The 24,193-nt window shown below is 40.0% G+C and overlaps 1 protein-coding gene across 1 annotated transcript in view; it reads left to right on the top strand.

The window, feature by feature from the left end:
* Positions 1-24,193, top strand: part of TTYH2 (tweety family member 2) — an 87,214-nt gene that overhangs the window by 35,428 nt on the left and 27,593 nt on the right. The window contains exon 4 of the mRNA XM_036758039.1: positions 2,965-3,185. Coding sequence (XP_036613934.1) covers positions 2,965-3,185 — 221 coding nt within the window. The remainder of the gene's footprint in view (positions 1-2,964; positions 3,186-24,193) is intronic.

Raw genomic sequence — 24,193 nt, 5'->3', positions numbered from 1 at the left:
GATTTACTCATTCCCCCTCACCTGCCCCCTCTTGCCTTCCTACAGAACCACTTTTTCTTGCCACTTTTATGCGAGATAATTTACCCCATTCTGTCTCTCCCTTTCTCCCTCTCTCAATATATTCCTCTCTTATCCCTTAAATTGATTTTATTTTTTCAGATATCATCCCTTCATATTCAACTCACCCTGTGCCCTTTGTGTGTATGTGTGTGTGTATATGTATATATATATATATATACACACACATATATATTTATATATATATACTTACATATACACATACATAGACACACACATATGTATATATATGTTACACATATATATGCATATTCCTTTAAGCTACTATGATATTGAGGTCTCATGAATCATACACATCATCTTTCTATGTAGGAATGTAAACAAAACAGTTCAACTTTAGTGAGTCCCTTATGATTTCTCTTTCTTGTTTACCTTTTCATGCTTCTCTTGATTGTTGTGTTTGAAAGTCAAATTTTCTATTCAGCTCTGGTCTTTTCACTGAGAAAGCTTGAAAGTCCTCTATTTTATTGAAAGTCTGTATTTTACCTTGGAGCATGATACTCAGTTTTGCTGGGTAGGTGATTCTTGGTTTTAATCCTAGCTCCATTGACCTCCGGAATATCGTATTCCAAGCCCTTCGGTCCCTTAATGTGGAAGCTGCCAGATCCTGTGTTATCCTGATTCTTTTTCCACAATATTCAAATTGTTTCTTTCTGGTTGCTTGCAGTATTTTCTCCTTGACCTGAGAGCTCTGGAATTTGACGACAATGTTCCTAGGAGTTTTCTTTTTGGGATCTGTTTGAGGAGGCAATCTGTGGATTCTTTCAATTTCTATTTTACCCTCTGGCCCTATAATATCAGGGCAATTCTCCTTGATAATTTCTTGAAAGATGATATCTAGGCTCTTTTTCTGATCATGGCTTTCAGAAGGTAGTCCAATAACTTTTAAATTCTCTCTCCTGGATCTATTTTCTAGGTCAGTGGTTTTTCCAATGAGATATTTGACATTGTCTTCCATTTTTTTCATTCCTTTGGTTCTGTTTTATAATATCTTGATTCATCATCAAGTTACTAGCTTCCACTTGCTCCAATCTAATTTTTAAAGTAGTATTTTCTTCAGTGGTCTTTTGGACCTCCTTTTCCATTTGGCTAATTCTGCCTTTCAAGGCATTCTTCTCCTCATTGGCTTTTTGGAGCTCTTTTGCCATTTGAGTTAGTGTATTTTTTAAAGTGGTGTTTTCTTCAGTATTTTTTTGGGTCTCCTTTAGCAAGTCATTGACTTGTTTTTCACGGTTTTCTTGCATCGTTCTCATTTCTCTTCCCAATTTTTCCTCTACTTCTCTAACTTGCTTTTCCAAATCCTTTTTGAGCTCTTCCATGGCCTGAGACTAGTTCATGTTTTTCTTGGAGGCTTTTGGTGTAGGCTCTTGGACTTTGTTGACTTCTTCGGGGCGTATGTTTTGTTCTTCTTTGTCACCAAAGATTCCAAAGTCTGAGACTGAATCTGGGTGCATTTTCGCTGCCTGGCCATGTTTCCAGCCAACTTACTTGACCCTTGAGTTTTTCATCAGGGTATGACTGCTTGTAGAGCAAGGACTACTTTGTTCCAAGCTTGAGGGGATGCGCCGTTGATTTCAGAGCTATTTCTATACAGCCAACTCTGCCACCCCAGCACTCCTCCTTCCTCAAGAACCACCAACCGGGACCTGATGCAAATCTTTGGCAGGCTCTGCACACCTCCTTTGATCCGCCACTTAATTCCTCCCACCACATGGGCCTGGGGCCAGAAGTAACTGCAGCTGTAGTTCTGTAGCTGCACCTCCCCCGCTGCCCCTGGGGCGGTGGCCAAACCCCGAACTCTGTTCCCCACAGCTTTTCCTACTAACCTTCTCTGTTGTCTTTGGTGTTTGTGGGTTGAGAAGTCTGGTAACTGCCACAGCTCACTGATTCAGGGTGCTAGGGCCTGTCCTGCCCGGCTCCTGGTCTGGCTGGTCCTGCTGCCTCCCACACTGAGCTCTGCTCCCCTCCATTCCATGAGCGATAGACCTCATCCAGCGACCATCCAGGCTGTCCTGGGCTGGATCCCTGCTTCCCTCTGCTATTTTGTGGGTTCTGCAGTTCTAGAATTTGTTCAGAGCCATTTTTATAGGTTTTTGGAGGGATGTGGTGGGGAGCTCACACAAGTCCCTGCTTTCCAGCTGCCATCTTGGCTCCACCCCTGGAAGTCCTACTTTTTTTTTTTTTTTTTAAGTAATACACCATGGGTTTGAATTCAGGCTTCAATTTTCCCTCAGATCTGACTTTTACACCACTTCAGTGAGGTCTTTAATTGTGTTTTTTACAGAATGGCAGCAAAGGTAACAAAAATAGAGAGTAATAATGAAAACAATGAAATACTTTTATTTGGATGAAAAGAAATAACTTCCTTGGGCAAAAAAATACCCTTTCTCAGTATATAGATACATTGATTACAATAAGCTGTCTAATCCTATTTTACCATATCCCTATATATTCCTTTCATGAGAGATCTTGTTCTCATTTTATGGGTAGAGGTTGTCCTGTATATACTTAGTTCAGAAGTTCTTAAGCTTTTTTGTGTCATGGACCCCTGTGACAATCTGGGGGACCCCTTTTCAGTAGAATGTTTTAAATGAATAAGATAAAACAGAGGATTACAAAGGAAACCAATTATATTGAAATATAGTTATTAAAATCTTTTTTTACGTTCACAGACTGAAATCTACATACAGATCCCAGCGGGGCAGGTCTATGGGCCACAAATTTAAAACCCCTAACTTTGATGTAGGCTAAGAAAGTGTTCCTCCTACGTGGTGAGCCCAGAATGTTTGCCTGCTTTGCGTACTTCCAGCATCTGACAGCTGTCTCCTCCCACCCTGAATGACAGGTTCTCTCATGCCTCTTTCTTCTTCCTGGCCCCCCCTCCAGGTGTCAGGTACCACGATGAAAATGAAGGTGAACCTGGAGCAGCACTTGGCCCGGCTCAGTGAGATCTTTGCTGCCAGGGGAGACTATATCCAGACGTTAAAGTTCGTGCAACAGATGTCTGGCAACATCATCCTACAGCTCTCAGGCCTGCCTGTGTGGAGGGATGTCAGCATGGAGCTGATGGAGGTGGCCAACAGGACCACCTATGTGGAATATTACAGGTGAGAGAGAGGAGGTGGTGGGCAGGGAATTGTAGGCACAACACCGGTCTCCTCTCATTCTGTATCCTGACTTCCAGGCAGATGTCCAGAAGAGTTAATAAGCAGATGTGAGGTGATGCAGTGGATAGAATATCGGCCCTGGAATCAGGAGGACCTGAGTTCAAATCCTACCTCAGACACTAACTAGATGTGTGACCCTGACCAAGTGATTTAACCTTGGTTGCTTCAGAGAGAGAGAGAAAATAAGCAGTTGATTGTCGGTGGGGACAATTCAGGTACTTCCTATAGGGGTATTTCTGCCCTCAAGGTATTTACAAAAGTCTAAGACCCTTTGGGAAGAATGTAGGGACAAAAAGAATGAATTTAATTTAACAAGGATTTACTCTATTGGCATAAATTCACACCAAGTACTGTGCTGTACAATGTTGGTTTGAAGTGCTCTTAGGGAAGGAAGAGTAACTTAGACCTAGGGATAGGGTTTTGCTGGTAAATGTTTAACATGAAAACTTCTTCCTCCTCCTCCCTACCCCCACCAGATACACTTTTCACCTTAAAAGTGTGTCATATACACTTTTCATGTTTAATCTACTTTGTTACCATTTTCTCTATCACTTTATTAAGTCTAAGCCATCAACAAAACAATAAATCAAGTCTGCTCACACTGAAAATTTAACATTACCAAGTTTGAGCTGGCTGTCTCCACTCACACAGCCACCTACTTTATAGGTCTCATCACCCCTTGCCTGAGCTATTTCTATAACCTCCTGATGGGTTTCCTTGCCTCCAGCCATTCCCCTTACCAATTTATATGCCCAACCAGGAGTCTCAGGGGAGGTGCATAGGCGATTTGAAATTTGAACTAGACCATGAATAATGAGTACAATTTCAGCAGGTAAGGGAGACATGGAGCATATGTAATAGCATTGGGACCAGAGTACAGGGATTATGGAATGCTATGAGATAAGCCTGAAAAAAGTAGGGTGAGAGCCAAATGGGGAGGGTCTTGAATGCCAGGCCAAAGAGTTTGATCCCAGGCTCAAAAATCTGCAATGGCACCTTGTTGCCTAGTGAATAATCAGTGCAGTTCTAGAAAGGTTAATCTGGTAACAGTGGATTGGATGAAGATGTTGAATGAATACACAAACAGGATTAAGTATTTATATGCAGGGCATAGGGTTGAGGAGGGCAGTGGGGACAGGGCTCCGATATAGCCTTGGGTAGGGGTTGTTGGCAGGCAGAAAGTAGCTGGGGGAGGTAGCAGATTCACCATCTAGAGGTAACCTTTCCTGCGACTGCCAAATACCCAATCCCAGAGACTCCCTTAGGCACCATTCTGCCATAATCCTGCTTTATGGAGCTCTGTATTGTAGCCTTCTTTCCTTTCCTCTCCCCCTCATTCACCTTCCTACAGGCTGATTCAGAAAAGCCTGTGGTGCTTAAAACATCTCGCAAGCCTTGTAAACACCTTCTAGTGTCCAAACTCAACTCCAGAGAAGAACCTTGGCTCTTAGGAAGATGTGTGCTCTGTCTCTGGTGCTGAGACTAGTGTTGCATTTTTACAGCTCAGCATACGTTGTGACCTGGAGATCTGGGAGAGTGTAAGCCTCTTGAGATCAGGGTGTGTTTTTTTCCCATTTAGTCTTTGTATGTAGCGCCCAGCTACAGTTGGGTTGGATTGAATCGAACTGAAAGAAATGATTTCTGCTCTTGGGAAGCTCCCGGCGTAGCAGGAAGACAGGACACACGTTAAGAGCACATATAACAGGACTTAGTAAACAGGGACATAACTAGTAAGAGCTGTGCACATACAAACTCCACTGTCCTTCCACTTCTTGAAACCTCTCCAGCCTAATGGTCTGAAAGCACTTAGCAACAATGTTTCAGGGTTAACCCCAAATTTCTAGATTGACTACTCTCCAGCTGCTCTCCTAACTCTGGCCCCTGTATCTTTCCCATTAACACACCTAATGCATCACAAGCAGAAAGAAACTACTGCACTAAGAGTGAGTTCAATCAATCAACAAGCATTTTTAAATAGATTTTTATTGATATTCCCTCTGTATCTGTAACCCTTCCCCTTCCAGGAGAGCCATCCCTTGTATGAGAGTTTACAAAGATGGGGGGAGAAGAGGAGAAACAAAATTGAGCAAAGCCAATCGACATATCCAAAAAATCTAATCTTAGAGTTGTTGTTCCACTCCTGTGGTCTCTCACCTCCAAAAAGAAGTGAGGAGAAGTGTTTGGGCATCTCTGTTTCTTTTTTAGTTTGGATCCATTGACTGATTAGTGTTAGCTCTTCTTTCCATTCACATTGTAGTCATTGTAATATATTGCCTTCCTGGCTCTGCATACTTCACTTTGGATTAGTTTATATAGGTCTTTCCATGCTTCTCAGTATTCATTAAACAAGCATTTATTAAGCATCTGCTATGTGTCAAGTACTATGAGAAGTGCCCTGGATACATACAGAAAGATGACCCTGTGCCTGCCCTCGTGGAGTTTGCATTCTATGGGGAAAACAACCTGTTCATATGGAGCAGGTGAGTTGCTCCATGTGAAGCGTGTGTGTGGCGACTGCCCCTCTCTTTGTCTGCTGTTGGCCCATTTTTTCTTACCCATTTTTACTCCATCTTCTAATGTAATCAAGGAGGATATTCTGATATTTACATGTACTAAAATTGCAATATTTCCTTCATTAATTAGCTATGAGACACTCTCTCTGTCTCCCCCACTCCCCCCTCTCTCCCTTCTTCTCTCTCCTTCCCTCCCTCTCCCTCTCTCTCCCTCTTCCCTTTCTCCCTCCCCCCCCCTCTCTCTCTGTCTCTCTCTCTCCCTCTCCCTCTCCCTCTCCCTCTTTCTCTCTGTCTCTCTCCCTCCCTCCTCGCTCTTTCTCCTTCTCTCTCAAGTATTGGCTATTTATTATCAGTGTAACAAACAAGATATGAAAAAAATTTCCAGTGTGTCAGTTGTGAGAAACGTCACAGCCAAAGTCACCTTTAACTATTATTACCACCACCAGTGTCTGCTTAATTCTGAAAACACAAATCCATTCAGTCCTCTCAGCATAGTCTTTTCTCAGAAATTCTCTCCATGAGTTAAAGGCAGTTCTTGCAGGAAATCAGTTCTCTTAATCCTTTCCTCTAGCTTCTCTTCACCTATCACAGTTATTCTCTCCAGAACACGAGTCAAGCTCTCAGTCTCCTCACAGACTCTTTGTAAAATGACATCTAAACAGCTGGCGGTTGATTGACAGTTAAGCAGTAATTCCAAGACTCCATTGGTTCTCAAAGATGCAGTAACAGTATGTATAGTTTTCCAGACTATACTCTGAGAGAAGCTAGTGTTAAATTTCTCCACACAGTCAAAATTTTCAGTCTCCAAAAATGATTTTGAGATGCATCAAATCCACATTAATATTCTATGCAAAACACATATCATAATTCAAAGCAACACTTGTCAGGCTGCTTCAAATAATGTCACGTAGGACAGTGCCTGGCACATACTAGGTGCTTAATAAATACTGATTGATTTTTTTCATTCAAATAAGGAGGAAAGGTGATATAATGCTAGCTATTGCAATCATAATAATAGCTAAATATAAGCAATCTCAGATACTGGCTATGTGACCCTGGCCAAGTCAATTAACCCTGTTTGCCTCGGTTTCCTCATCTGTGAAGTGAAATGGAGAAGAAAATGGCAAACCACACCAGTATCTCTGCCAAGAAAACCCTAGATGGGGTCATGAAGAGCCAGACACAACTGAACGACAACAATAATACATTCATAACACTACATATACATTTTTTACATTTCTCCCACAACATCTTAATTTAGCTTATTGGCAGATTGGCTTCTGTACTGATTCATTTGTGACCTGTTGACCTTTCTGCCATTAGAGGCTCACTACCAGTATTTCTAAACTGGCTTACCTGTTCTGGGAACTCTAGAGCAGAGTCTCTAAACTCTGTTTCTAGATTCAGTTCTCCTCACCTGTCTGAACTAGGATCTTTCTCAGTCCTAGGAAGAGTTGTTCAGTTTCCCTTTTCTCTGTGTGCTTTAAGCAGGACCTTTTTCAGGAGCTCCCCGTGCTGAGTGGAAGGGAAGCTGTGTTTTATCATTATTAAGCTACTGTTTTAAAGTAACAGTTTTCTTTAGAACATCTTTTTTAATGTTTCTTTTGTATCAGGCTGTGGCTATCAGCTGTATCTAACTGTTTTTGTGTATCTAAAATAGGAAAATGGCGATTTTGTGCCTGGCACATAATAGGTGTTTAATAAACATTGATTTATTTATTATATTTATTATTTTTATATATTTATATATTATATTTATTATAGATTGTTGATGGAGTGATTCAGGCCATCGCCACCCTGCTTTCTGATCTCCTCTTCAGTTGAGATGCTTCATGTTTCTGCCTTTCTGTGTGGTTCTCAAGGCTCATCCAAATTCTCTGAAAAGCAGCATTTTTCAGCAAAATGTTACATCTTGCTTCAAATTCCTGATAACAATCTCAGATGTCATACCATTGTTTGTTTCTCGGTAACTAGATCCTTGGAATCCGCTTCCTCCAAACCAAATATGTTTTATTCTCAGGTACATTTCACAAATATATAGCTACATAATTTACATTTTAACAGAAAATAGCTTTTCCTCTCTGATTATATCTTCTTTAATTAAAAAAAAATTATTCTGAACTTAAACACCAAAAATGAGCATTTCTTTACACATAGAATACAAAAAGAGGATTCTTTCTGAAACCATAAAGCTCCATTGTCATAACACTTTCTTTTTTAAAAAATGTATAATAAATCCTACATATAACATTCAAAACTTTCCTTTCTTCTGAACTCCTTTCTGTTCTATTCTATGCACTTTTAAAAAATATTCCAATGGCCTTTTTTTTTTGTATCATTATTGGTAAGTGTTCCCTTCCCTCTTTAACCAAGAAAAATAATAAAAAATAAGCAAAGACTGTGGTACGAATAAGCGTAGTCAGGCAGAATGAACCTACACAGTGGCCTTGTCCACCATTTCTATTGGGGCCGGTAGCATGCTTCATCACAGGAACTCTGGAGGTACGGTCATTTCATTGATAAGACTTCTTAAGTTTTTGAAAGTTTTTTTTTCTTTATTGTCCTCATATAAATTGTTCTCTTGGTTCTTCTCACTTCATTCTATGTCAGTTCATGCTACCCGGGATTCTCTAAGATTGTCTCTTACATCATTTCATATGGTACAACAACATTCCATTATACTTATATACCACAATTTATTCAGCCATTCCCCAGTTATCTAAGAGGCAATCTAAGGTGTAGTTGTACCATTGTAGTCCTTTGCTTTTTTTCCTCCTCTCTCATTTATTACTCCCCATCTTCAGGATAAGAAAGTTTGTTTTGCCTGCACTTATTTCCTTCCCAGTATTATCTTTCCACTTAACCCTTTGACTTTAATATATTTATGTACCAAATGCTGTATGTGGGTTCAGTCCTTCTTTGTCCATCTCAGATAAATGATCTCTGATTTCATCTCTGTTTTCCCAAGAGGTCAGTTTGATTTATTAATGCAGTAACCAATGTGGCAATACTTGGCTAGTTAATGTACCTTTCGAGGCCTTATGAGCAGCCTCAAACACTGATGGAAAAAAAACTATGCTGTACATATAGTCAAGCCTTATTGTAAAAAATTCACATTTGTTATTGTTCAGTCATGTCCAACTCTTTGACCCCATTTGGGATTTTCTTGGCAAAGATACTGGAAGGGTTTGCCATTTCCTTCTCCAGCTCATTTTACAGATGAGGAAACTGAGGCAAACAGGGTTAAATGACTTACCCAGGGTCACACAGCTATTTTGTGTCTGAGGCCAGATTTGAGCTCAGGAAGAAGAGTCTTCCTGACTCTAGGCCTGGCGCTCTTATCTACTGTACCACCTAGCTGTCTTAATAGATTCACATAGTTTTGAAAAGTTTACATAACCTTCTAAAAGTGCAAAAAAAAAAATGGGTTTTTAGCACTAGGAAAAAAAACCACTTTTAAAGCTGTCGGTTTAATAAGTGGCTCCTTCTTAAGTCTGTACCAGGCCCAACTAAATTTTACCTAGGCACCATTAAAAAAAATTTATAATTGTATACACAGCTGTTCAAGAAACAAAAGCCCAAATATAATGATTTGAAGATGCTATTTATTTCACTGGTGAAAACAATTCCTGCCTTCAAACCAAAGGGGACCATTTTAAAAAATCCCTTTAAAACATTTTTCCTTAAATCACAATTGCTTTTTGCCTAACCTGAGAACACAATTTTCTTTCAAATTCATATACAGCTAAAAGAAATTAAGCCAGTCTAATTCAGTTTGTATTTGAGTACTTACCCATCATTATTTCATGAAGAGTTCAAGGGGTCCTTAAATATCTCTGTTTGGTAAGCAAAAGAGTTTCTTATGCACTTGCATGCATGAGTTGGAAATTACAGGTCTTTTCAACACACACAGCATCTCTAAGTATATTGCAACACGTTCACCTGTCACTCAAAGCAGAGCTGCTACAAATCCTGTTGTTTTGAGCTGAGAGTATTTACAAGCCAAAGACATTTGATTGGCATTTGTGTGACCTGTTCATTCAAATTGACATTAGTATTCTATGCTGACTGAACAATATTTGTGAAAGATGCTGGAAGAGGAGTGAAAAGAAAAGAAACTTAAGTTCAAAGCATCCTTGTGGGTTTTTTTGAATTTTTAAAAATTGACTCATAATGGATTTTGTTTTTATGACCTTCTGTGGATGACAAGAAGGACTTCTGCCAAACCTCTAAAATAAATGTTTTTTGCTGACCTCCTTTTTCCCATGTAGGAACATTTATTTGAAAAGCTCCTTTCTGCCTCCTAAATTTCTTCACATTTTTTATCAACTCCATTACACCTTCTTATTGATTGAGTGTGGACATACAGAGGATCTTCGGTGTTAAGGCTGTCACTATTACAAATCATCTTCGGGTTCTGGAGGAAAACCCTTTGGAAAGTGAATTGTGGGTTTTCTGCTCAAAATTTAGCTAGTCTTTGATTTTCCGAATTGGAGCTGCAAGATACTAAATGTCTCTTGAGTATCTTCCTGCTGAAATTCGGGTTGCTGCACAGGGGATTCTAGATGGGAGGGGTTCAAATGCCCTCTGCCCAGCTCTCAGGCAGATGGGGAGAGGGTGGCTCATAGAAAGGGGCAAGAGGATGCCAACCATGGCACAGAGTAATCGTTCCCAAGGGTTGCAGTGGCAGTGCTTGTCCCCCAGCCTGCTGCTTCCCTCGCTTTTCCTCTTATCTGGTTGTGCCTCAGTGATGTTCTTGTATCAGGCTGTAATGAAGCTGATGATGGTCATTCTTAGTGTTTTCAGGGTCCAGGGTTCACTGACACATCTCCATCGCCTGATGCTGATGCTTTGGAATTTAACTTCTCATATGCCAACTATGCTTTCCTCTGTGGGGTATATTCATCACTTGTGGGTCCATCCAGGCCAAGGAAGGGAGGAAGAAAGGAGGGAAGGAAGGGAAAACTGCTTCTTCATTTGTATTGTGCTGGTGGTGATTTTGCTCTTGTGACCCCTGTTCCTTGGTCTTTTGGCTTCACAAGTAGAACAGTTTTGTCTATGGTTCCCTCTTGTAACAGGTTCACTGTAAACTTCTGTTTCTTTCTGTCTTCTTCTAGCCCACACATGAGAGGATGCTGCGGACCTAGGTGATGCTGAGTCTTAGCAGGGCAAGCACTGCTGTGCATTCCATGCTACAAACGACATCCGTTAGTTTTTCAAAAGTGGTTCAGGCTGATATAGATCAAAGTCAGCTGGATGCCATTTTAGGTCTGGGCTTGGTATCAAGCCACCACATACTTGTTCCATTCTCATTTCATCAGTTTCCTCAGGCTCTGTTGCTCAACTCTGTAGGTGTCTCTTCAGTCATGTTCACGTAAACTACAAAGTCAGTGGGCTCTTCCCGGGGCATCCCACCAACATGAAATTGTCTTTCTTGTTTTTTCAAACCAGAGTCTAGGCTGGATATCCTTCTAGCATCGTGCAAGTCCAAAAGTGAACCCTCTCAGGCATTCCATCAAACTACTCATCTTTTCTAACTCAGATGCCTGCCAATTCCAGAGTGACTCTGTCACTTGGTGACGTAGACTTCCTAAGTTTGTTCCCCAGAAAAGCTTCCTAATCCTAACCTATGATATTCCTCTGCAATGTTCTGTCTAATTTCAGCCTGACCTACTGTCATTGTTCCATTCATGGGATCTAGTCATCCACAGGTGAGAGCTTGTGCTCTCTCTCCTCTCCTGTCCTCTCTTCTCCTCTCCTCTCTCTCTCTCTCTCTCCCCTCACCTTTGGTCCTGAATAGCCTCAGTTTAACTTAAGAATTCTTTTCAGTCTCCTTGCTTTCAGGTCTCTTTTCTCATTAAGGTCTCTGTTCTTCCATCCAACTCTTCTTCCTCAGTGAGGATTTGTAGATCAGTTCCCAAGTGCAGTCTCCTGTTATTATTGTATCTGGTATTTTTGCATGATCCAGTTGATCAGAAAATTCACAGAATATTATGTGAGTGATCTCCCCAGCATTGACCTTGCTATGAATTACCTTGTCATCTCCTAATTCTTTGCCCTTTCTTTCCAACATTTTCATAGTTTCCTTATTTTTATTCTCTGGATTCACTCCTAAAAATCAGGAGACACCTATGAGTTTACAATTTAGAAATATCAAAATACTTATTAAGCATGTCAGCCTCCATTCTTTAAAAAGTAGTGGTAATATGGAATTGTAAAATGATGATAGCATTTATATAATGTTCTCATATTTCCACATTAATTATTAAAATTACATCTCAATTATCTCTGAGCTTCCATCCAGTTTATTAAGTATTATCATATGCCATTACACATATAAATAAATACAAAATATGGACACAGTAAAGGCAGAACAACTGCACAGAAAAGATATTGCCAGAGAAACCCATCTCCTGGACAAAATCCTCTTCCACGCGTAGGAAGTGCTATGAGGGTCTAAAACTGATCCTTAGGGGTTTAAGTTTATGCAAGAAATTGAAGAGTGAAATGAACAGAACCATGAGAGCATTGTATACAGTAACAGCAATATTGTTCTAAGAACAACTTTGAGCAAGTAAGTAATTTTGACTATTATAAATATCCAAATTAACTATAAAGGACATGTGAAGAAAGCTGCTATCTGCGTCAAGAGAAAGAACTGAGAAATGGAAGTATGTATAGAATAATTTCATACACACACACACACACACACGTACTTATTTGTGTCTAATGGTAGCCATCAGTGGGGAGGGGGAGAAAAAAAGAAATTCACATGAAATTTTATCATATATTTGAAAGGAATAGTAAATTGTATGTAACGGATTTGCAGATTCATGTGCAATCATCTTTTTTATTATATTGTGTTATGGAAATGCTTATTCCATAAATTTAAAAAAATTAAAATTTCCAGTAGCTCGCTATCACCTCCAGGATCAAATATAAAATCCTGTTTTGCTTTCCAAGACCTTCATAACCTGGCCCCTTCCTACCTTTCCAGTCTTATACTTTACTCTTCTTTACATACTCCGCAGTCCAGTGGCCCTGGCCTGCCCTCCATGGACCTGTCTCCCTTTTCTTTTCCACCTCCTGGCTTCTCAGCTAAAGTCCTAAATTCTTCAAGAAACCTCTTCCAGGTCCTCATGAGTCTTAGTGCCTTCTCTCAGAGGCTACCCCCAATTTGCCTTTCTTTATCTTCTTTTCATGGTTGTCTCCCTCTCTGTGACCATCCTGAGAACAAGGATCATGTTTCTACCTTTCTTTGTATCCCTTTCTAGCCCTTAGCACAGTGCCTGGCACATAGTAGGTACTTAACTCGAGCTGGCTGACTGGCAATATGACTCTCTCCCCATTGCCTCCTCTTCTGTGACTTGCCACCTTTTTGTGGGTGTTACTCTTCTGTGAAAAATATCTTAGATTAAAAATGTACAGATGCCAGAAACAGACTGTATCTACGTATACAAATTGAACTCTGTTGTACAAGTATCTAAAGTGCTTTCCAAATTCATCTGATTAGTGGCAAACCATAGGATGAAATAATCTTCTAGTTAAAGGCTGTCCTCTAGAGCACAAGAATCTTTTTGTTACCTAGAGATTTTCATTGTGAGAGGACTTTGTAGTTTTGTTTGTGCCCTGTTAGGTGTTTAATATTGGCCTTTTCATAGTTGTGGTAATAATGGTTCACTCTTCACTGAGAATCAGAACATTTGGAGAGAGGTTTATTTCAAAATGGATTTGATGTAACATATCCACATAGACTACAGACAGCAGTTCATGTCAAAGAAGATCTCAGTGTTGTAGTGAAGGCCAAGTTCAACATCAGTCAATAAACAGTGTGACAAGGTCGTTCAGAAATCAGAATGCAATCCATGGCTGTCCTAATAGAAATGTAATGTCTGCAGTGCAGAAGGTGGTGTTCTCTTTTAGGCAACATATTTTAGCAATGGCACTGACTGATGAACTGTAGGAGCTGAGGAGCATCCTGATCAGAGGGAATTATTTGAACAAAGACACAGAGAAAGAAATTCAAGCAGTATATGGGGAGCAGTGAATAGTTCAATTTATCTAAAGCATAGGGTAACCGACAGGGAATAGTAAGAGATAAGACTGAAAAGGAAAGTAGGGACCAGATTGTGAAGGGCTTTGAATGAACTAGAACCTATACCCAAACTGAAACCACAACCCAAACCCAGTCCCATTAATTTAGGAACCAGTGAAGGTTTATGGAGTTCACCGGCAAGGGAGCCCCACCAAAGGAACAAAAGGACAAAGCATATATGTGTGTATGTATATATGCATGTGTGTATTTCTTTTTTGTTTGTTTTGGTTTTTTATTTGGAGGTAAGTGACTTGCCCAGGATCACACAGCTAGTAAGTATCTGAGGTCAGATTTGAACTCAGAGAGATTAAATAACTTACCCTTGGTGATACAGCTATTAAGTGGCAATGGTGGGATTTGAACCCAAATGTTCCTGACTTCTGATCCAACACTCTGTCCATTCACATCTCAGTGTGCTCTTTCTCTCCCTCTCCCTCCACCTCCCCTCCTCCTGACCCTCTCTCTCTCCCCCCTCTCTTTCCCTCCCCCCCCTCCTTATAATGGCAATAAAATGTCAGAAAGGTTTTAGACTTTGAAAAAATTAAAGGGACATTGATACTGGGAAACTTAATTCAAATGTAAACTCTTGTAAAATGAGTTAGAGGTATTTTAACATGAAATACTGAAAATACATCAATCTTTTAGGGAAGGAAGGAAAAAACCCCAGGAGATTTTAAGTTCAAAGTGTGAAAAACAACATCGAAGACAGATGTGATACAGAAGCAGCAGGGAGAGCATAGCAGTTCTCAGTGTGGTCTTGGTGTCCCGGGGTATCCCCAAGACTTATTCGGTAGGGGCGGGGGGGTCTATGAAGTCAAAACTATTTTAAAACCCAGAGGCACTGAGTTCAAATGCTGTCTCTGTCGTTTAATTCCCTATATAACCTTGGTCGACCTCTCTGTCACTAAGTAACTGTGTTTCCTTCTTTGGGCCTCAGTTTTTCTGGTTCTGTAAAATGCAGATGATTTCATGGGGCCCTTGTACCTTTCTATGGTGTGTGCAAAGCATTTCAGGACAAAGGGAAATCTATAGGAAACTGGGGTCTCATTTGAGGGGCTGGGGGTGCTTCTTTTCTTTGGGAGCACCAGAACCTCTTCCCTGTAAGGTCTGAACCCTCATTTTGTACTTAAAGAGGCTTTTAATCAGGTCTATAGATGGCAGCTGTGATGGGGGCAGCTTCTTTCCTCCCCCTCTGCTTTTGTGGCATCTCTCCAGCCCCTGCCCCATGTGTCTTATAGTTTTTGTAGTGTAAATAAAGCCAAAAACTATTGGCAGGAAAGGAGAATGAAAAAAAATGTTATTAGACTTTTGCCTCTAGGAGAATAAAAGGACCTGACTCTTTCGGGACCTGGAAAAATTCCCTCCCTCTTTTCTCTCTCTGTTAACTTTCTCCTCCTCCCTTCTGCCACTCCCTTAGCTGTTAACTACATGGCCCTGACCCAGGGATTTTAGGGCATGATCTAATCTAATTCCCTCATTTTAAAGGTGAAGAAATTAAGGCACAGAAAGGCTGGGATTGGCCCAACCTCCTAGAGTGGCAGAAATAACTGGTAAGGCCAGATGAGGAATCTGGCAATCAGGCAGAAAGTAGCAAGGTAAAACGTCGAGCACAAAAACCAATTTATATGTTTAGGATTTTCTAGGATCTGGGGTCCTACGCAGCTAGATGGTACAATGGTTAGAGCCCTGGACTTAGAGTTAGGAAGATGTGTGTTCAAATCTGACCTCAGATACTTATTATCTGTGTGACCCTAGGCAAGTCACTTAACCTCCATTTGCCTCAGTTTCCTCATCTGTAGAACAGGGATAATAATAGCACCTACCTCCCAGGTTTGTTGTTAGGATCAAATGAGATATTTGCAAAACGCTAAGCACAGTGCCTGGCACATAGTAGGTACTTAATAAATGCTTTTCTCTTTTTTTAATTAATGTAAGGTAGTCACTCAACCAGCCTCTGCACCCTTACTCGTATTTTTATTTCCTTTAACAAGGCAAAAAGTTTCTGGTGTTTGGAATTTTTATATAACCCAGCTTTGGACTCTGTGGCATGTACATCGCTGGTCTGAAAGAAAGGTGGGTTGGTCTTGTAGTTTGAGGAAGAGATAACAGATAGACAGCCCAAGTTCTGTATTGATACCCATAGAATGTTAAAAGACCAAGAGGAAGACCACAGCCCGGATCCTGTGTGAAAGTGTCATGAGAAGATATGTATATAAGTTTTACAGAATGAAAAGATTGTGGTCTGCAGCAGTGGGGGAAATCCTCATATTGGTGGTGAGATGGATTGAAGCAGTTTGAGCTTCTGTCTGTGAATGGGGAGAGAAAGGGATGGGCAAATGGCCATGGTGGAGGCAAAAGAACAAAGTTCCCACCACTAATTGGAGTTTTTCTGGCTCAAGTAATGTCCACTTACAAATGCAAGAGTGAACTTGAAACAAATGATAAAATTCCACAGCAAAGTAAAACAGTGGTACATATAGTATATATATATATATATATATATATATATATATATATATATATATATATATATGTCTTTTTGTTCTCAAGACCCCATTTCAGCTCTTAAAAATTATTAAGGATCCTAAGGAACTTTTGGTCATATCGGAGATAGGTATTTTACAGGAGCCAGATGGAATAGATAGATAGATGTTAGAGATAGATAGATAGATAGATATCATTAATATATAAATATACAAATAAATATATTAATAATATATAATATAAAATAACAATATATTATGTATTAATATAATATTATATATGATAATATCTTACATAGTTATATATTAATAATATACTATATGATATAAATAATTAAATCTCTCTATATCAGTATTTACTATATTAGAAATTTAAATGTCCTAGTATTATGAAAATAACTTTGATTTCATGGACCCCCTGAAATGGTCTTAGAGATCCCAAAGGGTCCTCGGACCACATAGTTTTTTTACATTTATTTTTTTTTATTTTTAGTTTACAACACTCAGTTCCACAGGTTTTTGAGTTCCAAATTTTCTTCCCCTTCCTCCCCTCCCCCTGCACCCAAGACAGCATGGAATCTGATATATGTTCTACATATACCTTCACATTCAACATATTTGCACAATAGTCAAGTCATAAATAATAACCATGATCAATGGAGTGAATCATGAGAAAGAAGAAACAAAACAAAAAAAAATAATTTAAAAAAAAGAGAACAGGTAGTTCCCCTCAATCCACATTCAGACTCCATAGTTATTTATCTGGGTGTAGATAGCTCTTTCCATCATGAGACATTTGGAGCTGTCTTTGAAACTTGCATTGCTGAGAAGAGTCAAGTCTATCAAAGTTAGCCATCACAGAATCAATATGTCTTTGGTTGTGTACAGTGTTCCCCTGGTTCTGCTCCTGTCATTCAGCATCATATCACGTAGTTCTTTCCAGGTTATTATGAAGTTCGTATCTTCCCCATTTCTTATGGCACAATAATATTCCATTACATTCATATATCATAACTTGTTCACCCATTCCCCAATTGATGAGCTTCCCCTTGATTTCCAATTCTTTGCTACGACAAAAAGAGCTGCTATAAATATTTTTGTACATACAGGTCCCTTTCCCTCTTGTGTGATCTCTTTGGGATACAGCCCTAGAAGTGGTACTGCTGGGTCAAAGGGTATGCATATTTTTATAGCCCTTTGGGCATAGTTCCAAATTGCTCTCCAGAATGGCTGGATCAGTTCACAACTCCACCAACAATGTAACAGTGTTCCAATTTCCCACATCCTCTCCAGCATTTATCATTTTCCTGTTTTGTCATGTTAGCCAATCTGACAGGAGAGATGTGGTACCTAAGAGTTGTTTTGATTTGCATTTCTCTGATCAATAGTGATTTAGAGCATTTTTTCATATGCCTATTGATATCTTTAATTTCTTCCTGTGAAAACTGCCTATTCATGTCCTTTGACCATTTCTCAATTGGGGAATGACTTGTATTGCTATAAATTTGGCTCAGTTCCCTGTCTATTTTAGAAATGAGGCCTTTATCAGAGACACTAATTGTAAAGATTTTCTCCCAATTTTCTGCTTCCCTCCTAATCTTTGTTGCATTGGCTTTGTTTATACAAAACCTTTTCAATTTAACTTGATCAAAATTATCCATTTTGCATTTTGTAATGCTCTCTATCTCTTGCTGGGTCATGAATTCTTCCCTTTCCCATAAATCTGACAGGTAAACTATTCCTTGTTCTCCCAAATTGCTTATAGTGTCAGCCTTTATTCCTAAATCATGAACCCATTTTGACTTTATTTGGTATTCAGTGTAAGATATTGGTCTATGCCCAGTTTCTGGCATACCATTTTCCAATTTTCCCAACAGTTTTTGTGAAATAGTGAATTATTAGCCCAGAAGCTGAATTCTTTGGGTTTATCAGAGAGTAGATTGCTATAGTTGTTGACCTCTGCGTCTTGTGTACCTAACCTATTCCACTGATCCACTACTCTGTTTCTTAGCCAGTACCAGGTAGTTTTGATGACTGCTACTTTGTAGTACAGTTTAATATCTGGTATGGCCAGGCCACCTTCCCTAGCATTTCTTTTCATTAATCCCCTTGATATTCTGGACCTTTTGTTGTTCCAGGTGAATTTTGTTATTATTTTTTCCAGCTCTGTAAAATGATTTTTTGGTAGTTCGATTGGTATAACACTGAATAAATAGATTAATTTAGGTAAGTCATTTTTATTATATTAGCTCGGCCTAACCACGAGCAACTGATGCTTTTCCATTTGTTTAGATCCAACTTTATTTGTGTTTCATAATTGTGTTCATATAGGCCCTGGGTTTGTCTTGGCAGATAGACTCCCAAATATTTTATAGTTTCTACAGTAACTTTAAATGGAATTTCTCTTCCTATTTCTCCTTGGACCACATTTTGAGAACCTCTGGTATATAGTTTAAGTTTAGTGTTTTTGATTTACCTAAATGGTAATGTTAATGCTAGTGAACTCTTGGAGAAAATGCCTTCCTGAGACCAGTTACTTCCTCTAAGACCACTACTAAGGATTCCCTTTTCAGTCTGGCCACAGGTACACAAAAAGACACTTCTCTTAATTGGATTGAACAAGAATACATTCCCACTTTTAATTTGGTCACTATAATTAAAAGAAACTAGTAATCCTAGTTTCGGGGAATCAAAATTCTTCCTTGGATTTTTTTTTTCCCTGCTGTAGAATTTATTATACCAGCTTCAGACCACTAGTAGTATTTCTTCATACTTTATAGCGCATTTATTTATAGCACACAAATATTTCTTAATATTTTATAGTCTTAGTTGATATAAAATATAGAGATAACATATATAGACTTAAGTCTATATATTTCTACATTTCATAGTCCCAAGGGGTAAATGAGGTAGAGTTCATTTCCCAAAGACTCGGCAAGCCTATGCCCTGGGTCCAGCCTCCTGGGATTCCATCATGGAGGCTACCATAGGAATAACCTGACACTGAATAGAGGTAGATACATCCAGAAGCAGAAGGGTGCTAACAAATGGCTCTCCAGGGAAAAAAAAATACCTTTGACACATTTTGAAGTTTAATCTGCATTATTATCACTTTCTTAAGCCTAGGCAATCAAGAAAACAATAAATCAAACCCAGATTTTGTGACATTTGACAATTTCTGAGGGACAAATGCTCATACCACAAATTTAATGATTAGCCCTTCTGAGCCAATTATAGATGACTCTGGAACACCCTGGCCTGGCCAAAAAAGAGGGGAAAAAAATAAGAAACTAAAAATATCAGTATCACAAAGTTCAAGAACATGAGACTTAAAAAGACATTGCCTCCCACCCAGGGTAAGAGATAGTTGTCCTTGCTTGCTGTAGCCACAGAATGCAGTGTACCCCCACCCCCAGTGTGTCCTGCTGGAAAATGTATAATACATAAGACAGCATCATAAGAAGCTGCCCTCTCAGCTGATGGCCTTCTTTAGTGGAGTGTTCCTTCCCCTAGCTCTGTCCTTTGTAGGTCATAGAATCATCAGTTTTAGAGTCCGAAGGGACCTTAAAGGTCATGTAGTATAACACACACCCCAACTCCCATGGTAAGGAAACAGCTGTAGAGGCAAAGTAATTTGCCCAAGGTTAAACAGATAATAAACAGCAGAGGCAAAATTTGAACCCAGGTTCTCTGACTCTGAATCCAGCACCCTTCCTACTCTGTGCCATGTTCACGTTTCTAGAGCCCAGGCCAAAACAAATAAAAAGGCCAAATTGGCCTTTACACATCCATTCATGGCCACTTTCCCTCCCGTCTAAAGCAAGCAAATACCTTGAACAGTCTTTTCCTCTTTAGATCACATCTTATTCATTCACTCTTAAGTATGTTACTCAAGTCCATCAATCAGTGGGCTCCCACTTTGCTTCCAATTTTTTGCTACACAAAAAGTGCTGCTATACGTATTTTGGAATATATGGATGGGACATTTCTGTCTTTGACCTCCTTAAGCTCTGCCCTGGGATCACTGGGTCAGAGAATAGGAATGGTTCAGTGACACTGAACACAGAATTCCAGATGACATTTCAGAACATTTGACCCATTCACAGCTCCCCTAAGAATATTATTAGTGTGCTTGTGTTATATTGCTGTCTTTCAGCATCTTTGCCAATTTGATGGATGTGAGGTGAAACTTCAGTGTTATGTAATTTGCATTTCACATGTGCAACATTTTTTGCTATGGCTGTTGGTAATTTCCCTTTATTCTTGCAAAAATTCCATTGTTATCCTTACTGTGTCTGGAGAAATCAAGGAAGGCCTCTTGTCTATTGGACAGGGTGGATAGGATGGGTTGTGATTTGTATCACTAAAACAAACTCCCAAATTGATGAAATCACAGATACATTTTAGTAAAACCTAATTGACCTATTGTGACCTCCCCTGTTTATTTGGTTGTGAAGTCTTAGAACAGTGCCTGGCACACAGTAGGTGCTTTATAAATATTTATTGACTGATTGATTGAATTTTCCCTATAACCATAGACCTGAAAGATACTACCTGCTCTCTAATTACTTTATGTTTGGGGCGCTTGTCCATTTAGTATATTGTAATATGTTGTCCCTAGATTTTGGTATTCTGCTCAGAAGGGGCACAAATTTAGCCCATGGTTCAGCGGTTCCCAGAGTTTCCCAGTTCATAGCAACCTTGGTGTCTCAGTAATTTTTTCAAGGCATCTCTAGGCCAAAAGAAATAACCTAACAGACTTGCTAATTAAGTAGTGAGATCAAAATTTCAGATCTCCTGCAGAGCCCCTGTGAGTTTGCTGTGGCATAAGGGCACCAGGGGCTCCACAGTTTGGGAATAGCAGCGATATAGAGATAAGCTTAATTCATCTGTGAGATCAATGATCAAGTCAGGTCATCTGCCATGTTCTTTTCTTTATCCAGGAAGAAGGTTATTTGTAGTTGGATCTGTCTTAATAAAATCTGAGCAAAGCCCTTGTCTCTCAGATTCCATTTGTGTGTTAACTCTACCTTTGAGTGACCTGTGTACAGAACAAGCAGGCCCTCTCTGTTAAAATTTCAGGGTATGGGGGCAGCTAGGTGGCACAGTGAATAGAGCACCAGCCCTGGAGTCAGGAGGACCTGAGTTCAAATCCAGCCTCAGACACTTGACACATGTACTAGCTTTGTGGCCTTGGGCAAGTCACTTAACCCCAATTGCCCTGCCCACCCCCCCAAACAAAACAAAAAAAAAATAACAGTCAAAAAAATTTCAGGGTATGTACAGAAGCAATGTGTGGCTTAGAGCCAACACACCTGGTTAATCCCAGCTCTGCCACTGCGTAGCCATGTGACCTTTGGCAAGTCATTTCCCCAATTCTGGCCCTTAGTTTCCTTGTCTATAAAAGACAGGAGTTGGAATCTCCTTTCATGTGAAGAAATCCTGGAAGGAGAGGAGGGAAACATGATGGAGAGTATTTGAATGAAGGGTTTTTTTAATTTATTTTTAATTAAACACAAATAAAATGGGCATTTCCATACACATGCTAGAACAGGAAAAAAAAAAAAGATTGTCCATGAAACTGCAGATCTGCTGTGTACAGCTTGGTTTTCTTTTTAAGTATGTAGTAAGTTCTAAAATAATCTTGGCAGGTGAGAGCATCTAATAATAGGGAATACCTCAGGGATAAATGTAAAGTCTTACAGGTAGGTACAAGGTTATCAACATCTCAAGTAAAGGGTGAGGGAAGCAGCATTGGGGTGCAGTTCTGAGAACGATCTGAGGGTTTGGGAGTTTGTGATTTTGCAATCCCAACAGGTAATAGGAGGCATAGCTCCTTGAAACTGGGAAGCTATGGTCCTATTGGCATCTGTCCTCATCAGACGTAATCTAAAATATCATGTTCAGTTCTGGGAATTGGTCTTTAAGGGGGCTATTAATAAGCTGTAGGTTGTTATGGGGGCAGCTAGATGGCACAGTAAATAGAGTACTGGACCACGAAGTCAGGAAGACTGGTCTTCAGTTCAAATCCAGCCTCAGACACTTAGTAACTGTGGGACCGTGGACAAGTCACTTAACCCTGTTTGCCTCAGTTAGGAAACCACCCCAGTATCCTTGTTCCAAATGGGGTCAGGAAAAGTTGGACACAACTGAATGACAACAATGAAAGTTTGTTATGCTGAGACTAGGGCATCCAGTATGGTGAAAGGCCTTAAAGTCTATTGCCAGTGAGGATCAATCGAAAGAACTGGGGATGTCTTAGCCTAGAGTCTACTGGAGGGGAACATGTGAATTGTCTGTTAAGTATTTTAAAGCTATCATGGGGAAGGGGTGGGGGGTGGGGGATTAACTTTGTTCTATTTCATCCCAGAAAGCAGAACCAGGATCACTGGATAGGAGTGGCAAAGAGGCCAATTTGGGCTTGATATCAGGAAAACAGAACAAAACTTTCTAGTAATTAGAACAGTCCAGAAATGACATGGGTGGCTGCCTTAGAAGGGGTGAGCTCACCCTCCTTGGTGGTCTTCAGGCAAAGGCTGACAATCGCTTCTTAGCTAAATTACAGTGGAGATTCCCGTCAGGGTTGAGTTGGCCAGAAGGTCATTGCAGTCTCTTCTAATTCCCGATTCTGTGGTTGTTTTATTAAATGATCTCTCACGTCTCTTCCAGCTTTTCATGTTGGAGTGTGCTTAAGTTAACAACAAGCACCAGCTACTTCCTTGCATCCCAGATGTGAAGCAGAAGTACGTCACTCTGAGGCCTGCTTTGGACTTTGAATAGCCAAAGTGGCCTACAAGTCCAAAGAGACACTTGCTGGCTATTTCCAACAATTTGCCACGAGCTCAGAGTTAAATACCAAGCCTTGTCCAAACAGAAAAATTATCCTCGGATCACAGAGTATTTGTGACCCTTACCTAACGGAAGGGGGTTTGAGGACAACTAGTCTGGGGGTCCACAAACTATGCTACAGGTTGGCCCCTTTATGGCCAAACTATGAACTAAGGATGATTTTTTGGTTGTTCAGTCATTTCAGTCATGTCTGAATCTGTGTAACCCATTTGGGGTTTTTTGGCAAAGATACTGGAGTGGCTTGCCATTTCCTTCTCCAGCTCGTTTTACAGATGAGGAACTGAGGCAAACAGGGTTAAATGACTTGCCCAGGGTCACACAGCTAGGAAGTGTCTGAGGGCAAATTTGAACTCGGGAAGATGAGTCTTCCTGACTTCAGTCCTGTTACTTTATCCACCACACCACCTAGCTGCCCAATGATAGTTTTTACATTTTTAAATAAAACTTTATTGTATTTAAAAATGTGAAAAACTATTTTTAGCTCACAGACTGTACGAAGCCAAATTTGGTCCTCAGCTGTTGTTTCCCCACCAACCCATGAACTAATCCAACTGCTTTGCTTTAGGAAGGCTGGAAAGAGGAAACTGAGGCCAAGGCAGGAAATAACCTATTCCAAGTCGTACGGCTAGTTTATTGCAGAGCCAGGGCTAAAACCCACATCTCAGATCTCCAGACTTCAGTCCTGAGTTCTCTGTACTACACCTTGATGTCACTTTCAAGTGGGGCTTCTTTCCTCCAGGCCCAATCAGAAATCATGCTCTGGGCTTTCCCATCCTCAGTAGCCCCCTCTGACTCAGACATATTGGTTATTTCACATTTTAAGGAAGGGACTGTGTTTTTACTCAATGCTTTACTTTTTTAAATTTATTTTTAGTTTTCAACATTCACTTCCACAAGATTTTGAGTTTCAAATTTTCTCCCCATCACTCCCCTACCCCCCACCCCAAAACAGTGTGCACTTTGATTATCCCTTCCCCTAGTCTGCCCTCCCTTCTATTACTCCCTCCC

This window comes from Trichosurus vulpecula, chromosome 4 (assembly GCF_011100635.1).
Source record: "Trichosurus vulpecula isolate mTriVul1 chromosome 4, mTriVul1.pri, whole genome shotgun sequence".
Classification (NCBI taxonomy): Eukaryota; Metazoa; Chordata; class Mammalia; order Diprotodontia; family Phalangeridae; genus Trichosurus; species Trichosurus vulpecula.
Note: the sequence above shows the minus strand (reverse complement) of the source record. Positions and strands in the feature narration are given on the sequence as shown.